This window comes from Capra hircus, chromosome 18 (genome assembly GCF_001704415.2).
Source record: "Capra hircus breed San Clemente chromosome 18, ASM170441v1, whole genome shotgun sequence".
Taxonomy (NCBI): Eukaryota; Metazoa; Chordata; class Mammalia; order Artiodactyla; family Bovidae; genus Capra; species Capra hircus.
The window spans coordinates 58,875,969-58,899,018 of NC_030825.1; the positions used below are offsets into that span (position 1 = coordinate 58,875,969).

At 40.4% G+C, this 23,050-nt stretch overlaps 1 protein-coding gene across 1 annotated transcript; it reads left to right on the forward strand.

Moving 5' to 3' along the window:
• On the forward strand, positions 19,203 to 20,399 carry LOC102175708 (TATA box-binding protein-associated factor RNA polymerase I subunit D). The gene has a single exon (XM_005692884.3). It carries the CDS (start codon positions 19,354 to 19,356, stop codon positions 20,170 to 20,172), a length of 819 nt encoding a protein of 272 aa, XP_005692941.1. The 5' UTR covers positions 19,203 to 19,353; the 3' UTR covers positions 20,173 to 20,399.

Below are 23,050 nucleotides of genomic sequence, written 5' to 3' on the forward strand. Positions count from 1 at the left end.
CAAATTGCTAAATTTTATGGTACTCCTATTTTTCATTTTTTTGAGGAAACTGTGGACTGTTTAACTTAGTATCTGTACCAATTACAAGCTTCTTCATTCTTTTTATATCTGTATAGTGTTCATGAAGATCCATCCCATGATTTATTTAACCAATCACCTACTAATATACACTCCTATTGGTTTTGGTTACCTTTGACTGCATTACAAACCTACCTCCCTAAAAACTTAATATCTAAAGACAACAAACATTAATTATTAATTCTCTAGTATGTGGATTGGGAGAAGGAAATGGCAACCCACTCCAGAGTTCTTGCCTGGAGAATCCCAGGGACGGGGGAGCCTGGTGGGCTGCCGTCTATGGGGTCGCACAGAGTTGGACACAACTGCAGTGACTTAGCAGCAGCAGCAGTATGTGGATTGAGAGTTAAATTGTCTAGTGTGGGCTGTCCTGACTGGTGGCTACATGATCTAGATGGCTTTTTTCCACATATCTGGAAATATCCCTGTGCCGGGAGCCAGCATAGGAGATCCCACCCATGGCAAAGGTCACGAGGAAGAGACTTGATGGGCAAAGGTGAATCAGGCTACCGCAAAACCAGAATTTGTCTGTCTTACTATCTTAGGCTTTTCGCCAAACTCTTCTGATATTAATGGGGGCTGTCCCTGACCACCCTTTGAAGAAAATCAACCTAGAGCTCTAGTTAATAAGTCTCCTGGGCATAATAGTGTTTCAATTCAAATCCCTCTGATAGCTTTCTAACTTGCCTGACAGGTTTTTCCGGACTCTTGCAGCTAGGCATGTGATTGTTTACAGCCTCCAGACTGGTTCCAAATAGGAAAAGGAGGACGTCAAGGCTGTATATTGTCACCCTGCTTATTTAACTTATATGCAGAGTACATCATGAGAAACGCTGGGCTGGAGGAAGCACAAGCTGGAATCAAGATTGCCGGGAAAAATATCAATAACCTCAGATATGCAGATGACACCGCCCTTATGGCAGAAAGTGAAGAGGAGCTAAAAAGCCTCTTGATGAAAGTGAAAGAGGAGAGTGAAAAAGTTGGCTTAAAGCTCAACATTCAGAAAACGAAGATCATGGCATCTGGTCTCAACACTTCATGGGAAATAGATGGGGAAACAGTGTCAGACTTTGTTTTTTTTGGGCTCCAAAAATCCCTGCAGATGGTGACTGCAGCCATGAAATTAAAAGACGCTTACTCCTTGGAATAAAAGTTATGACCAACCTAGATAGTATATTCAAAAGCAGAGACATTACTTTACCCACTAAGGTCCGTCTAGTCAAGGCTATGGTTTTTCCAGTGGTCATGTATGGATGTGAGAGTTGGACTGTGAAGAAGGCTGAGCGCCGAAGAATTGATATGTTTGAACTGTGGTGTTGGAGAAGACTCTTGAGGGTCCCTTGGACTGCAAGGAGATCCAACCAGTCCGTTCTGAAGGAGATCAGTCCTGGGTGTTCTTTGGAAGGAATGATGCTAAAGCTGAAGCTCCAGTACTTTGGACACCTCATGCGAAGAGTTGACTCATTGGAAAAAGACTCTGATGCTGGGAGAGATTGGGGGCAGAAGGAGAAGGGGACGACCCAGGATGAGATGGCTGGATGGCATCACGGACTCGATGGACGTGAGTCTGAGTGAACTCCAGTAGCTGGTGATGGACAGGAAGGCCTGGAGGGCTGCAATTCATGGGGTCGCAAAGAGTCGGACATGACAGAGCAACTGAACTGAACTGAACTGAACTGTGAGAGGCACGGGCAGCTTAAAACATTCTAGGAATGTAGAGCCTTTCAAGGAGTTAAAAATCAATAGAACTGGTTAAGGGTTTCATTGTTGAGCCAATGCTTGCTGCCAAGTTTTCATATCTTTCGTTGTGTACCTGGGAGTGCATTAATTAATATAGCTGATATATAGAAATATAAGTAGTAGCCTTGATATTAACAACATTAAACTTTGAGTTAATAAATTCTTTACTTGTTATAGCCCGCACCTTTGCCCTATAGGAATGTAACTATTTAGTGCTTTCTGAGAGTCGCACCAGACTTTGGAAAGAACAACACTTTTAGGGAAAATAAGTTTTCTGGTTGACGAACTCTTATCAGAAAAGGGTCATAAAATGCTAATAGGCATCCTGGCCAGAAGATGATGTAAATCACCTAAGACCTGTGTATACAGATAGGTATGCAGAAAGAAAGCCTGGTCTCAATAAGGGTCAGGACTGCTGACTCTGCATCTTCCATTATTCTCTAAGTACAACTTAGGGTATAAAAGCTCCTTTGGAAAATCAAGTTGCAAGCCTTGCTCACCGAAGCTTGGTCTCCCCATGTCATTCTTTCTTTCGTTCTCTTTCTCCCTTTCTCTTTCCTTTTCAGGCTGACTCCCTGGAGTGCAGGGGCGCTCTGAGTTCACTTCTCTGCCCAGGCTTCTAAGACCCACTCGAGAGGGTGCCCCATTTGGGAGGGCGCCTGTGGCCTACGTGAACAGAGCAAGTCCTATGCTGGGGCTTTATTGGCTTTCTGTGTAAACCAAGGAATATCAGCCTCTTTCCTCTATTTTATTAACTGCAATATTCTTTCTTTCTCTCTATATATATCTCTAAATAAATCTTAGTCGCTGATGCCATCACACTTCGGATACCCTGGATCCAACCGGGGCTGGACTCTGGTATCCCTGGAATGGATGGGGTGACTTTTCACATAGTATCTCATCCCATGCCTCGCCTGGGCTCCATTACAATGTGTTAGGAGAGCTCCGAGAGAGTAGAACATGCTTCAATGAGCAAGTCTTTCTTCCCTCTGCATCAAGCTTACTATTGTCCCATGGGACACGTTGATCAGTCATTATGCTGCGGCACTGTTGAAAGGTATGAATGCAGAGATGCAAGAGTGAGTTTATGTAATGATCTCAAGATTTCTTCCTTAAAACTGTCAAAATTGATGCCATAAATATCCTTGTGCATGTTTGTTCTTACAACGATAATTTCTGCTGAATTTGAGTTCTTTAAAGTTGATTGGTGGCTTTAGGAGAATGAAAAGTTGATTGGTGGCTTTAAGAGAATGAAACTGAGCAATTGCAAGTTGTACTCCAAAAACATTTTATTTTTACACTCTAGATTCAATCCTGCCCACCCCCCCTTGAAAAGCACACTGAACATAATACCTAAAATTTATTGAAGTTTTTTTTTTTTTTTTTTTTTGGTAGCGTGGGGTCTTAGTTGTGGCACATGAGGTCTTTTAGTTGTAGCATGCCAAGTCTTTAGCTGCATTATGTGGTACTGAGTTCCCTGCCCAGGGATTGAATCATAGGTACCTGCATTGGGAGTCTTAAACACTGGACCATCAGGTAAGTCCCTGGTAAGCATTTTTTGAACTAGAACTATGACAAACTTGATAATATCATCTCAATTCATTCAAGGCTGTGGATGTTGGACACGTCTGTTAATTAACTATGCAAATGAGAAAAATGAGAGGCTAAGCCTGATCAGTTCAGTTGCTCAGTCACGTTTGATTCTGTGACCCCATGGACTGCAGCATGCCAGGCCTCCCTGTCCATCACCAACTCCCAGAGTTTATTCAAACCCATGTCCATTGAGTCAGTGATGCCATCCAACCATCTCATCCTCTGTCATCCTCTTCTCCTGCCTTCAATCTTTCCCAGCATCAGGGTCTTTTCAAATGACTCAGCTCTTCGCATCAGGCAGCCAAAGTGTTGCAGTTTCAGTTTCAACATCAGCCTTTCCAATGAGGATCCAGGACTGATTTCCTTTAGGATGGACTGGTTGGATCTCACAGGAGAGAAACCTTACATGTTCAGTGACTGTGGAAAAGGCTTCACTGAGATGTCTTATTGCACGCCATTGAACTCATACATACGAGAAACCCTTTATATGCAGTGAATGTGGGAAAGGTTCACCTTGAAGAACAGTCTTAGCACACATCAGCAAACTCACAGAGAAGAGAAACTATATATGTGCAGTGAATGTGGGAAAGGCTTTTCAACAAAGCACTACTTCATCATACATCAGCAAACTCATACAGGAGAGAAACCGTATGTGTGTAGTGTCTGCGGAAAAGGCTTCACTATGAAGGGTGATCTTGTACATTAGTGCAATCATACTACTGAGAAACCATTTATATGCAGTGATTGTGGGAAAGGCTTTACTGTGAAGAGCCAACTGATTGTACATGAGTGAACTCATACAGGGGAGAAATCCTACCTATGCAGTGAATGCAGGAAGGCCTCTCCAGCCAAGGCCCACCTCATCAGACATCAGTGAACTCACACTGGAGAGGAACCCTATATATGCAGTGATTGTGGAAAAGGCTTCGTTCAGAAAGGCAGTCTCATTGTGCATGAACGAACTCACTGTAGAGAAACCCAATGTATGCAGTAAATGTGTGGCAAAGGCTTATTCTCAAAAAGGAAGCTTAGTGCACACCTATGAACTCATACTGGAGAGAAACCATATATGTGTAATGAACATGGCAAGGGCTTAGATTTCCCTGGTGCCTCAGGAAGTAAAGCATCTGCCTACAACTTGTGAGACCCAGGTTCAATCCCTGGGTTGGGAAGATATCCTGGAGAAGGAAATGGCAACCCACTCCAGTATTCTTGCCTGGAAAACCCCATGGACAGAGGAGCCTGGTAGGCTACAGACCATGGGATCACAAAGAGTCGGACATGACTGAGCGACTTCACTTTCTGTAAGGAGTACTCTAGGTATATATCAGCAGATTTGCACTGGAGAGAAACTATACAAATGCAGCGAGTGTGGTAAAGCATTTTGAAAGAAGACATGCCTGATAGAACATCAGAGATTTTATTCAGGAAATGCTTTTTTGCATGTACTGAATGTGGAAAATTCTCTTTACACAAAAATGATCTCATCACCTGTTAGAGAATTCACGTGGGAAAGAGGCCATATGAATGCTGTGAATGTGGAAAAGCCTTTACCACAAAGTCAGGGCTCAAGGTTCATCGATGAAAACATACCGGAGGGGGGCCCTTTGGATGCAGCAAATGTGGGAAGGCTTTTGCTCACTTGTTAATCCATGTTAAACATAAATGAAATCACAGGTAGTCTCTTTGGGCAAATGTGTAGTAAGTTGCAGACCCTCAAAAAATAGTATGCAGAGAAGAATTGCAATGCAAAGAATGTGGTATTATCTTTAGTGATTACAGCATATTTTATATTGATGAAAAAATGTATGAGACAACTCAGGTAAAACCAGCCTTCTTCAGCGTTACTGGTCGGGGCATAGACTTGAATTACCGTGATAGTGAATGGCTTGCCTTGGAAATGAACAGAGATCATTCTGTTTTGAGATTGCATCCAAGTACTGCATTTCAGACTCTTGTTGACCATGATGGCTACTCCATTTCTTCTAAGGGATTCCTGCCTACAGTAGTAGATATAATGGTCATCTGAGTTAAATTCACCCATTCCAGTCCATCTTAGTTCGCTGATTCCTAGAATGTCGATGTTCACTCTTGTCTCCTCTTTGACCACTTCCAATTTACCTTGACTCATGGACCTAGCATTCCAGGTTCCTATGCAATATTGCTCTTTACAGCATCAGACTTTGCTTCTATCACCAGTCACATCCACATTGTGGATATTGGGTATTGTTTTTGCTTTGGCTCCATCCCTTCATTCTTTCTGGAGTTATTTCTCTACTGATCACCAGTAGCATATTGGGCACCTATCGACCTGGAGAGTGCATCTTTCAGTATCCTATCTTTTTGCCTTTTCATACTGTTCATGGGGTTCTCAAGGCAAGTGGGTTGCCATTCCCTTCTGCAGTGGACCACATTCTGTCAGACCTCTCCACCATGACCCGTCCATCTTGGGTGGCCCCCAAATGGCATGACTTAGTTGCATTGAGTTAGACAAGGCTGTGGTCCGTGTGATCAGATTGGCTAGTTTTCTGTGATTGTGGTTTCAGTCTGTCTGCCCTCTGATGCCCTCTCTCAGTGCCTACCGTCTTACTTGGGTTTCTCTTACCTTGGATGTGGGGTATCTCTTCACGGCTGCTCCAGCAAAGCACAGCCTCTGCTCCTTACCTCGGACATGGGGTATCTCCTCTCGGCCGCTGCCCCTGACCTCGGATGTAGGGTAGTTCCTCTTGGCTGCACTTAAGTTGAACAGTTCTATGAAGACCTACAAAACCTTATAGAACTAACACCCAAAAAAGATGTCCTTTTCATTATAGGGAACTAGAATGCAAAAGTAGGAAGTCAAGACACACCTGGAGTAACAGGCAAATTTGGCCTTGGAATACCGAATGAAGCAGGGCAAAGGCTAACAGAGTTCTGCCAAGAGAAGGCACTGGTCATAGCAAACACCCTCTTCCAACAACACAAGAGAAGACTCTACACACAGACATCACCAGATGGTCGACACTGAAATCAGATTGATTATATTCTTTGGAGCCAAAGATGGAGAAGCTCTATACAGTCAGCAAAAAAAAAAAAAAAAAAAAAAAGACCAAGAGTTGACTGTGGCTCAGATCATGAATACCTTATTGCCAAATTCAGACTGAAATTGAAGGAAGTGGAGAAAACCACTAGATCATTCAGGAATGACCTAAATCAAATCCCTTATGACTCTACAGTGGAAGTGAGAAAGATTTAAGGGACTAGATCTGCTAGAGTGCCTGATGAACTATGGTTGGAGGTACATGGCATTGTACAGGAGACAGGAATCAAGACCATCCCCAAGAAAAAGAAATGCAAAAAAAGCAAAATGGCTGTCTGAGGAGGCCTTACAAATAGCTGTGAAAAGCAGAGGAGAAAAGGAAAGATATACCCATTTGAATTCAGAGTTCCACAGAATAACAAGGAGGGATAAGAAAGACTTCCTCAGCGATCAATGCAAAGAAATAGAGGAAAACAATAGAATGGGAAAGACTAGAGATCTCTTCAAGAAAATTAGAGATACCAAGGGAACATTTCATGCAAAGATGGGCTCAATAAAGGACAGAAATGGTAGGGACCTAACAGAAGCAGAAGATATTAAGAAAAGGTGGCAAGAATACACAGAAGAACTGTACAAGAATATCTTCATGACCCAGATAATCACGATGGTGTGATCACTCATCTAGAGCTAGACATCCTGGAATGTGAAGTCAAGTGGGCCTTAGGGAGCATCACTATGAACAAAGCTAGTGGAGGTGATAGAATTCCAGTTGAGCTATTTCAAATCCTGAAAGATGATGCCATGAAAGTGCTGCACTCAATATGCCAGCATATCTGGAAAACAGCAGTGGCCACAGGACTGGAAAAGGTCAGTTTCATTCCAATCCCAAAGAAAGGCAATGCAAAAGAATGCTCAAACTACCGCACAATTGCACTCATCTCACACGCTAGTAAAGTGATTCTTAGAATTCTCCAAGCCAGGCATCAGCAATATGTGAACCATGAACTTTCAGATGTTCAAGCTGCTTTTAGAAAAGGCAAAGGAACAAGAGATCAAATTGCCAACATCCGATGGATCACTGAAAAAGCAAGAGAGTTCCAGAGAAACATCTATTTCTCCTTTATTGACTATGCCACAGCATTTGACTGTGGGTCACAATAAACTGTGGAAAATTCTAAAAGAGATGGGCATACCAGTCCACCTGACCTGCCTCTTGAGAAACCTGTATGCAGGTCAGGAAGCAACAGTTAGAACTGGACATGGAACAACAGACTGGTTCCAAATAGGAAAAGGAGTACATCAAGGCTGTATATTGTCACACTACTTATTTAACTTATATGCAGAGTACATCATGAGAAACGCTGGGCTGGAGGAAGCACAAGCTGGAATCAAGATTGCCGGGAGAAATATCAATAACCTCAGATATGCAGATGACACCACTCGTAAGGCAGAAAGTGAAGAGGAACTAAATAGCCTCCTGATGAAAGTGAAAAAGGAGAGTGAAAAAGCTGGCTTAAAGCTCAACATTCAGAAAACGAAGATCATGGCATCTGGTCCCATCACTTCATGGCAAATAGATGGGAAAACAGTAGAAACAGTGGCTGACTTCATTTTTCTGGGCTCCAAATTCACCACAGATGGTGACTGCAGCCATGAAATTAAAAGACGCTTACTCCTTGGAAGGAAAGTTATGACCAACCTAGACAGCATATTAAAAAGCAGAGACATTACTTTGTCAACAAAGGTCTGTCTAGTCAAGGCTATGGTTTTTCCAGCAGTCATGTATGGATGTGAGAGCTGGACTATAAAGAAAGCTGAATGCCGAAGAATTGAGGCTTTTGAACTGTGGTGTTGGAGAAGACGCTTGAGAGTCCCTTGGACTGCAAGGAGAGCCAACGAGTCCATCCTAAAGGAGATCAGTCCTCGGTGTTCATTGGAAGGACTGATGTTAAAGCTGAAACTCCAATACTTTGGCCACCTGATGCAAAGAGCTGACTCATTGGAAAAGACCCTGATGCTGGGAAAGATGAGGGCAGGAGGAGAAGGGGACGACAGAGGATGAGATGGTTGGATGGCATCTCTGACTCAATGGACATGGGTTTGGGTAGACTCCAGGAGTTGGTGATAGACAGGGAGGCCTGGCGTGCTGCAGTTCATGGGTTTGCAAAGAGTTGGACACGACTGAGCGATTGAACTGAACTGAAAACCAACCTCGGTGAAAATATTTTAGGACATTTTATGTCCAAAAAATATACTGAGATAAAACCTATGTAGTGTGAAAGTCTAGGAAAGCCTTCACTGGGAATAGACCAGATCATATGTGGTCATCATGAATCACAGGTGAGTGAATATTTCTATAATTAGAAATTAATAGAAATACAACTGTGGGGAAGCCTTTGCCCAGAAATAACACTTCAACAGATGTCAGTTAACTCTGGAGAAATACTTTACTATGGCGATGAATATGGCAAGTTTGAGTAATATCAGCACATCATTTGTCAGGAAATATGTGCAGAAACCCATTCAATATCGTGGGCTTTAACAAAATATCTGATAACAATGAAGGAAAGTAGCCTTGGGGAAAGGATGAAGAGCATTATGTCATAAGTCTAAACTTAAGGGATGATACACCTCACAAGCCCCAAGAAAAAGGATAATTTCAACCACATTTCTAGTTGCCTTGTCATTGATCTAATACATTTTAAGTAGTAGTAGTTAGTGTTGTCACTGCTGCTGCTGCTAAGTCGTTTCAGTCGTGTCTGACTCTGTGCGACCCCATAGACGGCAGCCCACCAGGCTTCCCTGTCCCTGGGATTCTCCAGGCAAGAACACTGGAGTGGGATGCCATTTCCTTCTCCAAAGCACAAAGGTGAAAGTGAAGTCGCTCAGTCGTGTCCCAGATTGAATTTTAATATATACAGTGCAGGAGTGTTCAATGAGTATTTTATTATTTAACTTTTGCATTTCTTTGGTTCTAAGTTTGTGTTATTTCAAAGTATTTGAAGTACTTCAAAATGAAACACTTTATTCGTTTCATAAGTACTACTCCATGTATTTGGATGTATTTAGCCAAATTTATAAGTAGCATTTGGGGGTTTATAAAATTAATATAAATGTTATATTTTTAGAATTTAGAATTTTGAAATAAATTTAGAATTACAAAAACTGAAATATTCCAGAAATTTTCTAAATGCTTTTCAGCCCACTCTTCCCAAAGCTAAAATGTTATATAAGCACACAGTTAACCATAAACAGAGGAAATGGAAATTGTTACAGTGCTATTAACTACAATTGGGTTGATTGCACCAGTTTTACCATGCACTCGGTTTTGCTTGATTTTTATATATCACTTCAAGAAACAATCATATATGTAGGTTCATATAACCAACACCACAGTAAAAATTCAGAATGCTTTGTCAACACAAACTCCCTCATGATACATCCTCATAGTCACAACCTTTCCCCGACCCTAACCCTTGGCATCACAGATCTTTTTGCAGCTATCTTTTTTCATTTGGAGAATATTAGAAAAACAGAATTGTTTAGCATATATCCTTTTGAGTTTGACCTTGTAAAATAATAGAAAATTGACCTGCTGGTCTGTGTTACCAGTTTCTGGCACAGAGCTCCTGAACCCTCGAAAATTCTACATAATGAGAGCATCTGGAATGTCTCTTATGCTATTGATGTGGCTGTGGGTGGGCTCCTGGATGGGGGATGGTCACCAGAAAGATCAAGCCATGATTAGAAGTTTGGAATTTTCAGCACACTTTCCATCCTCCAGAGAGCAGAGAAGGGCTAAAAACGGAGTTACTAATTGATCATGCCTATGTAAGGAAGCCTCCGTAAAGTCCCAATAGTGTGTGCTTTGGAGAGCTTCTAGATGGATGAACACATACAGGCCTGGGGAGAGGAACACACCACAGCGTAGGAGCAGAAGCTTCTGTGCTCGAGACCCTCCCGGTCCTGTTTTTCTCTTCATTTGGTCATTCATCTTTGTCCTTTATCGTTTCCTTTAATAAACTGAGTTCTGTGAGCTTTTCAGCAAGCTGTGCCGTGCTAAGTCACTTCAGTCATGTCTGACTCTTTGCAACCCCCTGGAGTGTTGCAAAGTTCGTGGACCCCACTGACAGGCTGTCTGTGAGACTCTCCAGGCAAGGATTTGTAGCCAAGTCAGACAAGCTGTAGGTAACTTGGGGACCTGCTACTTAGAACTGGCATCTGTACTGGGGCAGCAGCATTTAGGACCGAGCCCTTTACTTCTGGGGTCTGGCAATATCTCTGCATAGACAGGGTTATAACTGAGTCAGACTTGAAAGGTTGTTGAATCACGACGCTGGGATTCTTGGCCCCCCGAGGAGAAGAATTCAATCCGGGGCCAGAGACGAGGCTTGATCGCTCAGAGCTCCTGTGTAATAAAGTTTTATTAAAGTATAAAGGAGATAGAGAAAGCTTCTGACATAGGCATCAGAAAGGGGCAGAAAGAGTACCCCCCCTGCTTGTCTTCAGCTGGATGTTATATAGTCACTAGCAGTTTGTTAATGAAAGAAAGGAATGGCACCAGGCCCCTCACCCATAAGATGCATTTTGGGATAATCTTGGCACCAAATAGTTCATCCTGGACCATAAAATGATTAACTTGAATCTTGAAAAAGGGCAGATCACCATACAAATAATTTCATTTACATAGATTGCAGGAACAATATCTGAGTATAACATACTGGTTTGTCAAGTAGTTTCTGAGCCAAAAGGCAGAACCAATTTGAAGACAGAGTTTGGGGTAAAAGCATAGTATATTAGCATAGCTTAAGATAAACATTTCCATAAGAAAAGGCATTGGTTATCTCTAGGTTTGAGAATAGTTAACTTCAGGTGAAACCAGGTGTCATGGCAACATAGTATTTTAAGAGAAATCTCCTTTTAAATTTGTATAGAGAGGGAAAAAATATTGCTAGTTCATTTCCTCCTGCCGCTTAAGAGAGATAAAAATGTCTGACACTTGCAGGCTATTTCCTCCATTTGGAGACCCCTGGCCTTCCTGCCTGTTACCCTCTCAGACTTAAGGACTCAATTGGTATAGAGGAGATGACAGACATGTCACACGTGTTGCAATTGTGGCAGTAGTGTGAGAAAAAGAAATACAAGCATAGATTTTTTCCAACATAGACCTCAAGTAGATTCAACCTTTGATCCAACCAGAAGCTCTCTGCACAATTTTTCCTTCCACAAGAATATCAGACTTCAGGTAAACTGGCCGCACTCAAGGTGTTACTGCCTAAGGGCTCAAGGGCACCATCAACTTGCCCGTTTTACCCAAACTGATGACTAGAACGCATCTCATACCCCATTGGCCTTGGCAAGGTGCCGGCCTCAGAAGATTTAAGGTGCCTGTGACTGGGGTACCCATATGATATTTCCATGTCTTCCCACCCAGCAAAGTGATAACAGCTGTTGAAGCCATTCCCATCCTAAAGGCCAGAACCTCTCTGAGGTCACGGAGCCATATGATGTCATAGAACCTGTGTGAGGCCAGAACTCAGGAAACTAACCCAGAGCCCTCAGCAGATATGCCTCCTCCCAGGCCCTCCAAGTCCCTAGCAACAGCCACAGATGCACTCTGGGGAGAACACATTAGAAGCAGAACTGGTTTTGGACCAGGTTCAGGCTTTGGTAGCTACGGAACGACTCTTTGGGGGCTCAGGCTGGTGAGCCTGATTCTGGGTAAGAATCCCCAGTGAGGGGGTCTGTGGAGGGTCAGTGAAGAGGGAATGCGTGTCAGTGTCCATATCGGGGGTTTCCTTTGGGTTGAGTCACTGAGGAATCTGGGTGTTAGTAATGGGCCTTTGATTAAGGCTTAAGCTGAAGTGTTTAATGATCAGTGGTTCTGTTGGCCAGGGTTTAGGGTACATGTGTTAAGCTCTGCAAGACTCAGTAACTGAAAACTGGATGGAAGGTGTGAAACTAATGAGCACGGTTTCTCCCCTAGGTTAGCAATTTAATATCCAGCTCCTGTTCTTGGACAGCAAGGAGATCAAACCAGTGAATCCTAAAGGAAATCAGCCCACTGCTCAGCAGGCTCTTAACTGACTTTTAAGAACTCTGTTCTGGATATCAGTTCTTTATCAGTATAAGGCTTATGGGATGAATGTGTTGAGATTCATTTGAGAGTCCCTGCCCCCGCATTGCCTACCCCCCTACTCCGCCCCGGCCCCGCCACTGGAATTGTTTTTTTTGGGGGGGGCTATGAACCTCTAAGTTGTTTGCTGAAAAGTCTATCTTTCTTCATTTTGAATAAACTTTTTACCTCTCTGAAACACTTGAGTGTAATTGACTTATGTGGGTCTTCTTGGGATCTCTATTGTATTCCTTTGTTCTGTTTTATCCTTTCACCAATACTGCTGAAGGTTTATAAATCTGGAAATCTGTTGATGTGAGCTCTATATGTTGGTTCTTTTTGGTCAATTTTTTTGCTATTTTCAGTAGAAAAATCTGGCAAATATTACCATTGTTGTCCCTTTAATAGCCTATACCCCTAGACATGATGTTATTAGAAAGGGAGTTCGATTCAGAAGTGTCTTTTCCAATATGGATAACCCTTGTTTAATGAGGAAAACAGACTGACCTAAAAGAAGCTCAATATCCCAAATACCTGATCAGTACTCCTCAAAATGAAGACAGGAAAAAGAGAAAAGGGTGAGAAATGGTCACAGAACAAGGGAATTCAGGAAAACATGATGTTTAAAGGCAGTATTCCCTGGGTTGAATCCTGAAACAGAAAGAGGACAGTAGTGGAAAAACTTGTGAAATCCAAATAGAAACTAATTTAGTTGAGTGTCATAGCAATGTTACTATCTCAATTTGACAAACGTATGATGGTTACATAGGGGCTACCTAGGTGGCTCACTGGGTAAAGAATCTGTCTGCAGTGCAAAAGATGCAGGAGGCTTGAGTCTGATCCCTGGGTCAGGAAGATCCCCTGGAGGAGGGCATGACAACCCACCCCAGTATTCTTGCCTGGAGAATCCCATGGACAGAGGAGCCTAGCAGGATACAGTTCATAGGGTCATGAAGAGTCAGATGCAACTGAGCACACACACACCAAGGTTATATAAAATATTCACATGAGAGGAAGTCAAATGAAGGTATATATGCAGTCTTTGTAGTACTTTGTGACTTTTGTGTAAATCTGAAGTTTTCTCCAAATAAAAATTTAAAATAGGTATTTGTGGTTGTTGTTCAGTTGCCCAGTCATGTCTGACTCTTTGCGACCCCATGGTCTGTATCACATCAGGCCTCCCTATCTTTCACCATCTCCCAGAGTTTGCCCCAGTTCACGTCCATTGCATCGGTGATGCCATCCAGCCATCTCATCCTCTGGCGCTCTCTTCTCCTGTCCTCAATATTTCCCAGCATCAGGGACTTTTCCAGTGAGTCTGCTGTTCACATCAGATGACCAAAATACTGGAGCTTCAGCTTCAGCATCAGCATCAGTCCTTCCAAAGTGTATTCAGGGTTGAATTTCCCTTAATATTGACTGGTTTGTTCTCCTTGCAGTCGAAGGGACTTCCAGGAGTCTTCTCTAGCACCATAGTTCGAAGCCATCAAATTTTTGGTGATCTGCCTTCTCTATGGACAAGCTCTCACATCCATATGTGACCACTGGGAAGACCATAGCCTTGACTATACGGACCTTTGTCAGCAGAGTAATGTCACTGCTTTTCAAAACAATGTCTAGGTTTGTCATAGCTAAAATAGGTATAAATTATATCAATTATATCTCAAAGCTGTAAAAAATAGGTTTGATCTAGTTTCATCATTTAATTTCTCATTATAAATGTATTTCCATATTATAAAATGTTCTTGTATATCTATAATTTATATTATGTGTCTGTAATAATATGATGGGTGAACTAGTAGGGTAGTAATTTGAGCCATATATAAAAGATGTGCATTAAATAGGGTTATACTTGAAAAACATAAGGCATTCAGTTATGTTCAGTTTATATTATGACCCTCTCATTATCCACATTCTTACATTATCACTTCAAGATTTGTTGTACAATTTTTCTTATATATCCCAGATAGCTCCAATTTTTAAAATCCTAAACAGCCTTATAATTTTGCAGTTATAGCTGGTGTATTTTAAAATGTCCATATCTTATAAATTTTGTAGTACAGAACAGCAATTGATTTTTAACAGTTTTATGGGTATAATTTATATGTAACATTTGTCAGTAGTATAATTAAATAACATTTAATAAGTTGTGTTACAATTTAACACAACATTAACATTTGTATTAACATTTAACAATAGGTTAATGACATTTAACACAACATTAACACTTGTGTTAATATTTAACATTTAACAATAGGATTGTGCATCCATCACCATGATCTAATATGTAGAAATTTTCATAACCCCCCAAAATAATTCGATACTTGACTTGATGAATTTTGAGTACTCGTTATATATTCTGAATATCTTTTGTCAGATGTTAAATGTGTAAATATTTTCTCCCAATCTCTAGCTCCACTCATTTACTTTATGGCTCAGCCTTTTTTGTCTTGCTGCAGAACCCTTTGGCTCCCTTAGGTTCATGAAGTTTGTCTCCTGTGTGCTTCTTTAAGTTTATGCTTTTACTTCTTATATTTAGGACTGAGATCTATTTTGAGTTAAATTTTGTGTATCATTAGGGTTAAGGGTCTGAAGTTATTTTTCTGCAGATAATTATATAAATATACCAGCATCTTTTGTTGAAAAGACTAAGCCCATGGAATTATCTTAATGTCTTGGCCAAATAGCTATTGACCTTAATAGTTTTGAACTCTCAATTCTGGTTGTGCCATTCTCATTGTCTCCAGACCTTCACTGGTCTAATTTTTAGTGGCCTTTCCCAATCAAAATTTAAGCTTCGGAGGGGTGGTCCTAAGATGGCAACCTCAGAGACCTCTGGGACAATGTTAAATGCCCCAACATTCAATCACAGGAGTCCCAGAAGAAGAAGACAAAAAGAAAGACCATGAGAAAATACTTGAGGGGATAATAGTTGAAAACTTCCCTAAAATGGGGAAGGAAATAATCACCCAAGTCCAAGAAATCCAGAGAGTCCCAAACAGGATAAACCCAAGGCAAAACACCCAAAGACACATATTAATCAAATTAACAATGATCAAACACAAAGAACAAATATTAAAAGCAGCAAGGGAAAACCAACAAATAACACACAAGGGGATTCCCATAAGGATAATAGCTGATCTTTCAATAGAACCTCTTCAGGCCAGGAGGGAATGGCAGGACATACTTAAAGTGATGAAAGAAAATAACCTATGGCCCAGATTACTGTACCCAGCAAGGATCTGATTCAAATATGCAGGAGAAATCAAAAGCTTTACAGACAAGCAAAAGCTGAGAGAATTCAGCACCATCAAATGAGCTCTCCAACAAATGCTAAAGGATCTTCTCTAGACAGGAAACACAAAAAGGGTGTATAAGCTCGAACGGAAAACAATAAAGTAAATGGCAACGGGATCATACTTACCAATAATTACCTCAAACATAAACGGTTTGAATGCCCCAACCAAAAGACAAAGCCTGGCTGAATGGATACAAAAATAAGACCCCTATATATGTTGTCTACAAGAGACCCAGCTAAAAACAAGGGACACATACAGACTGAAAGTGAAGGGGTGGAAAAAGATATTCCACGCAAATAGAGACCAAAAGAAAGCAGGAGTAGCGATACTTATATCAGATAAAATAGACTTTAAAACAAAGGCTGTGAAAAGAGACAAAGAAGGCCACTACATAATGATCAAAGGATCAATCCAAGAAGATATAACAATTATAAATATATATGCACCCAACATAGGAGCACCGCAATATGTAAGACAAATGCTAACAAGTATGAAAGGGGAAATTAACAATAACACAATAATAGTGGGAGACTTTAATACCCCACTCACACCTATGGATAGATCAACTAAACAGAAAATTAACAAGGAAACATAAACTTTAAACAATACAATAGACCAGTTAGATCTAATTGATATCTATAGGACATTTCACCCCAAAACAATGAATTTCACCTTTTTCTCAAGCGCACATGGAACCTTCTCCAGGACAGATCACATCTGGGCCATAAATCCAGCCTTGGTAAATTAAAAAAAAAAAAAAAAGAAATCATTCCAAGCATCTTTTCTGACCACAATGCAGTAAGATTAGATCTCAATTATAGGAGAAAAACTATTAAAAATTCCAACACATGGAGGCTGAACAACACGCTGCTGAATAACCAACAAATCACAGACAAAATCAAAAAAGAAATCAAAATATGCATAGAAATGAATGAAAATGAAAACACAACAACCCAAAACCTGTGGGACACTTTAAAAGCATTGATAAGGGGAAGGTTCATAGCAATACAGGCATACCTCAAGAAACAAGAAAAAAGTCAAATAAATAACCTAACTCTATACCTAAAGCAACTAGAAAAGGAAGAAATGAAGAACCCCAGTGTTGGTAGAAGGAAAGAAACCTTAAAAATTAGGGCAGAAATAAATGCAAAAGAAACAAAAGAGACCATAGCAAAAATCAACAAAGCCAAAAGCTGGTTCTTTGAGAAGATAAATAAAATTGACAAACCATTAGCCAGACTTATCAAGAAACAAAAGGAGAAAAATCAAATCAATAAAATTAGAAATGAAAATGGAGAGATCACAACAGACAACACAGAAATACAAAGGATCATAAGAGACTACTATCAGCAATTATATGCCAATAAAATGGACAACTTGGAAGAAATGGACAAATTCTTAGAAAAGTATAACTTTCCAAAACTGAACCAGGAAGAAACAGAAAATCTTAACAGACCCATCACAAGCACGGAAATTGAAACTGTAATCAGAAATCTTCCAGCAAACAAAAGCCCATGTCTAGACAGCTTCACAGCTGAATTGTACCAAAAATTTAGAGAAGAGCTAACACCTATCCTACTCAAACTCTTCCAGAAAATTGCAGAGGAAGGTAAAATTCCAAACTCATTCTATGAGGCCACCATCACCCTAATACCAAAACCTGACAAAGATGCCACAAAAAAAGAAAACTACAGGCCAATATTACTGATGAACATAGATGCAAAAATCCTTAACAAAATTCTAGCAATCAGAATCCAACAACACATTAAAAAGATCATACATCATGACCAAGTGGGCTTTATTCCAGGGATGCAAAGATTCTTCAATATCTGCAAATCAATCAATGTAATATACCACATTAACTAATTGAAAAATAAAAGCCATATGATTATCTCAATAGATGCAGAGAAAGCCTTTAGTAAAATTCAACATCCATTTATGATAAAAACTCTCCAGAAAGCAGGAATAGAAGGAACATACCTCAACATAATAAAAGCTATATATGACAAACCCACAGCAAACATTATCCTCAATGGTGAAAAATTGAAAGCATTTCCCCCAAAGCCAGGAACAAGACAAGAGTACCCACTTTCCCCACTACTATTCAACATAGTTTTGGAAGTTTTGGCCACAGCAATCAGAGCAGAAAAAGAAATAAAAGGAATCCAAATTGGAAAAGAAGAAGTAAAACTCTCACTGTTTGCAGAAGACATGATCCTCTACGTAGAAAACCCTAAAGACTCCACCAGAAAATTACAAGAACTAATCAATGAATATAGTAAAGTTGCGGGATATAAAATCAACACACAGAAATCTCTTGCATTCCTATACACTAATAATGAGAAAATAGAAAGAGAAATTAAGGAAACAATTCCATTCACCATTGCAATGAAAAGAATAAAATACTTAGGAATATATCTACCTAAAGAAACAAAATATCTATATATAGAAAACTATAAAACACTGGAGAAAGAAATCAAAGAGGACATTAATAGATCAAGAAATATACCGTCCGTGTTAATGGATTGGAAGAATCAATATAGTGAAAATGAGTATACTACCCAAAGCAATCTATAGATTCAATGCAATCCGTATCAAGCTACCAATGGTATTTTTCACAGAGCTAGAACAAACAATTTCACAATTTGTATGGAAATACAAAAAACCTCGAGTAGCTAAAGCAATTTTGAGAAAGAAGAATGGAACTGGAGGAATCAACCTGCCTGACTTCAGGCTCTACTACCAAGCCACAGTCAGCAAGACAGTATGGTACTGGCACAAGGACAGAAATATAGATCAATGGAACAAAATAGAAAGCCCAGAGATAAACCAATGCACTTATGGACACCTTATCTTTGAAAAAGGAGGCAAGAATATACAATGGAGAAAAGACAATCTCTTTAACAAGCGGTGCTGGGAAAACTGGTCAACCACTTGTTAAAGAATGAAACTAGAACACTTTCTAACACCATACACAAAAATAAACTCAAGATGGATTAAAGATCTAAACATAAAGACCAGAAACTATAAAACTCCTAGAGGAGAACATAGGCAAAACACTCTCTGACATAAAGCACAGCAGGATCCTCTATGACCCACCTCCCAGAATATTGGAAATAAAAGCAAAAATAAACAAATGGGATCTAATAAAACTTAAAAGCTTCTGCACAACAAAGGAAACTATAAGCAAGGTGAAAAGACAGCCTTCTGAATGGGAGAAAATAATAGCAAATGAAGCAACTGACAAAGGATTAATCTCAAAAATATACAAGCAACTCCTGCAGCTCAATTCCAGAAATATAAATGACCCAATCAAGAAATAAGCCAAAGAACTAAACAGATTTCTCCAAAGAAGACACACAGAGGGAGTGCTATGGTCAGGTAGGTTGCTGTCCGCACCAGAGGCCCGTGCCGAGCCGGCGCAGGAAACTACACCACATTTACCAGATTTTACATGGTCAGAAATCTATTGAAAGCAAAAGATAATTTGAGAGGGACTTGGATCAAGAATGGATTCTCTTAACTATACAACGGCATCTGATTCAGCTGTGGAAACTGAGAATCAAAGTGACAACTCTTCCTCTGGTAGCAGCTTGTTTAAAACTCAGTGTGTTCCTGTCCCACCTAAACGGAGGCAAAGAAACACTATTAGAAAGTTCGTTCACATACCCAAAAGTACTCAGGCAACAGAGTCATCTAGTGACTCATCTATAGAGCCAAGACCACTGACTTTAAAGGCTATTTTTGAAAGGTTCAAAAATAAGAAACGTAAATGTAAAAAGAAATACAAGCCAACAGGAAGATCAGTGGGAAGACCAAAAGGAAGGAGAACCACTAGATACTCACAAATTACTGAGAAACAATTTAAAGACAAAAGACCTGGTTTCCCATTTTTAGAATCAGAAAATGGAAGAAAACCATTACCTTGGAGAAAAATTTTAACCTTTGAGCAAGCAGTGGCAAGAGGATTTTTTAATTACCTTGAAAAACTGAAGTATGAATACTACCTCAAGGAATCCTTGAAACAGATGAATGTTGCTGAAGATTTAGAAAAAGAAGACCTTGATAGTCGAAGATACAGATACTTGGATGACGATGGATCTCTCTCTCCTATTGAAGAGCCAGCAGCAGAGGAGGAGGTTGCAGCAAACCTTGAACATGATGAATGTGATATTAAGTTGGTAGAGAATAGTTATTTCATAATAAGTTCTGAATTTCCAAAGAAGAAGAATGTATATTCAGATCAAGAGGAATATACTGAAGAAACTGCTTTGCTTAAAAAGAGAACATCAAAATCTAAACACTGGACAGAGGACAAAATGGCCTGAAGAGAGATAGGATTATAAATACCAGACAAGGTAAACAGAATTAAAGCGAAGATAAGTGTCTATATAGGCCAGCCTTGGAAAAAAACAACCCTGTAAGAAAATAAAGAATACTTAAACAGATTTGTGAAACTCTTGAAGTAGTAATTATAAGAAAAATTATGTAGAAAAAATTGAAGCTGTTACTGCAGAGATTGACTTTACAAATAATAAACAAAAGTCCTACTGTTTTTGCCTATGATGGTTTATTTCTAGGTAAGAGAACTTAAAGGTACCATTTGAGCACTGAATCAAATAACAGATTGTAATCTTGAAAAGTTTGCATAAACAAATTTTTTTTTCACCTTAGGGGACCTACAACTTCCTGTTTTTGTTTGACTTAGACGAGTTTAGTGTGAAATGCTGAGTACTGTAATAACTTAATTTTCCCTTCCTAATTACCTGTATTTCAAATATCATTTTCATCACCACTGTATATAATGTATTTTACAGTAGCACTTGTGTTTGTTTTTGTTTAATTTGTGGACAAAGACTTAACAAACAAGTGCGAAAGTAAATCCTCTTTTGCAACCCACAACTCATTGTTCAGTATGAGTTTTGATACAGATAAGAAGGAACATGATCCATAAGGAAAAAAAAAAAAAAAAGACACACAGATGGCTAACAAACACATGAAAAGATGCTCAACGTCACTCATTATCAGAGAAATGCAAATCAAAACCACAATGAGGTACCATTTCATGCCAGTCAGAATGGCTGCTATCCAAAAGTCTACAAGCAGTAAATGCTGGAGAGGGTGTGGAGAAAAGGGAACCCTCTTGCACTGTTGGTGGGAATGCAAACTAATACAGCCACTATGGAGAACAGTGTGGAGATTGCTTAAAAAACTTGAAATAGAACTGCCATACGACCCAGCAATCCCACTGCTAGACATACACACCAAGGAAATCAGAATTGAAAGAGACACGTGTACCCCAGTGTTCATCGCAGCACTGTTTATAATAGCCAGGACATGGAAGCAACCTAGATGTCCGTCAGCAGACGAATGGATAAGAAAGCTGTGGTACATATGCACAATGGAGTATTACTCAGCCATTAAAAAGAATACATTTGAATCACTTCTAATGAGGTAGATAAAACTGGAGCCTATTATACAGAGTGAAGTAAGCCAGAAAGAAAAACACCAATACAGTACACTAACGCATATATATGGAATTTAGAAAGATGGTAACAATAACCCTGTATTTGAGACAGCAAGAGAGACACAGATGTACAGAACAGTCTTTTGGACTCTGCGGGGGAGGGCGAGGGTGGGATGATTTGGGAGAATGGCATTGAAATATGTATAATATCATATATGAAACAAATCGCCAGTCCAGGTTCAATGCATGACACAGGATGCTTGGGGCTGGTGCACTGGGATGACCCAGAGGGATGGTATGGGGAGGGAGATGGGAGGGGGGTTCAGGATGGGGAACATGTGTACACCCGTGGCGGATTCATGTTGATGTATGACAAAACCAATATAATATTGTAAAGTAATTAGCTTCCAATTAAAATAAATAAATTTATATTTAAAAAAAATTAAGCTTCATACCAGCTGCTCTTTTCTTTTGAAACATGATGACTTATTCCACACTGTGTCACTTCCTCGAAATCTTATTCTGACCTAAAAGATACTTCCTGAGAGAAATTTTCCTACAAAGCTTTTTGGGGATGTCTGTTTACTAGATGTATTGCCAATTCTCTTTCCAGGAGTGGAGAAGGAAATGGCAACCCACTCCACTATTCTTGCCTGGAGAATCCCATGGACAGAGGAGCCTGGTGGGCCACAGTCCATGGACTTAGCAACTTAACTTTCCAGGAGTTCGTTCTCTGTTGGGGTACCAACACCAGAAGTCTTAGTCCCTGTTGAAACTCATCCCCCTCCTCTTTAATTGTTGTTCAGTTGATAAGTCGTGTCTGATTCTTGTGACCCCATAGAGGGCAGCATGCCAGGCTTCTCTGTCCTTTACTGTCTCCCAGAGTTTGCTCAAATTCATGTCCCTTGCATCAGTGATACTATCTACCTATCTCATCCTCTGCTGCCCTCTTCTTTTGCCTTCAATCTTCCTCAACATCAGGGTCTTTTCCAATGAGTCAGCTCTTTGCCTCAGGTGGCCAAAGTATTGGAGCTTCAGCTTCAACATCAGTCCTTCCAGTGAATATTCAGGGTTGATTTCCTTTAGGATTGACTGGTTTGATCTCTTTGCTATCCAAGGGGCTCTGACGAGTCTTTTCCACATGGACTGTAGCCCACCAGGCTCCTCTGTCCATGGAGTTCTCCAGGCAAGAATACTCAGGTGGGTTCAGTTCAGTTCAGTCATTCAGTTGTGTCCAGCTCTTTGCGACCCCATGAACTGTAGCACACCAGGCCTCCCTGTCCATCACCAACTCCCAGAGTCCACCCAAACCCACGTCTATCGAGTCGGTGATGCCATCCAGCCAACTTATCCTCTGTCGTCCCCTTCTCCTCCTGCCCTCAATCTTTCCAAGCACCCATTCCCTTTTCCAGGGGATTTTCCCAATTCAGGGCTTGAACTTGGGTCTCCTTTTAAATTACAAAGTGTAAAATAAAGGCCATGGCACTATTACTTTTCTGCCTAGTCTGTTGAACCGTTTAGGTAGCTCCTTATTTGCTTTGCAAACCTGAGTCCCCGAAAATCTACTAATTTTCTGAACAGCTTAAGTGCCAGCAAATGAGACAACTGCACTGGCTTGTCACCATCCCATTCATCCCTGGTTCCTGGTCCCCAAACCCATCCCCTTGGCCTTCTATACATCAGATGTTCCAATATATTGTTGTTCAGTGACTCAGCATGCCAGGCTTCCCTGCCCTTTA

Coding starts and splice junctions, on each gene's coding strand:
- LOC102175708 (XM_005692884.3), top strand. CDS start 19,354: ATGGATTCTCTTAACTATACAACGGCATCTGATTCAGCTGTGGAAACT.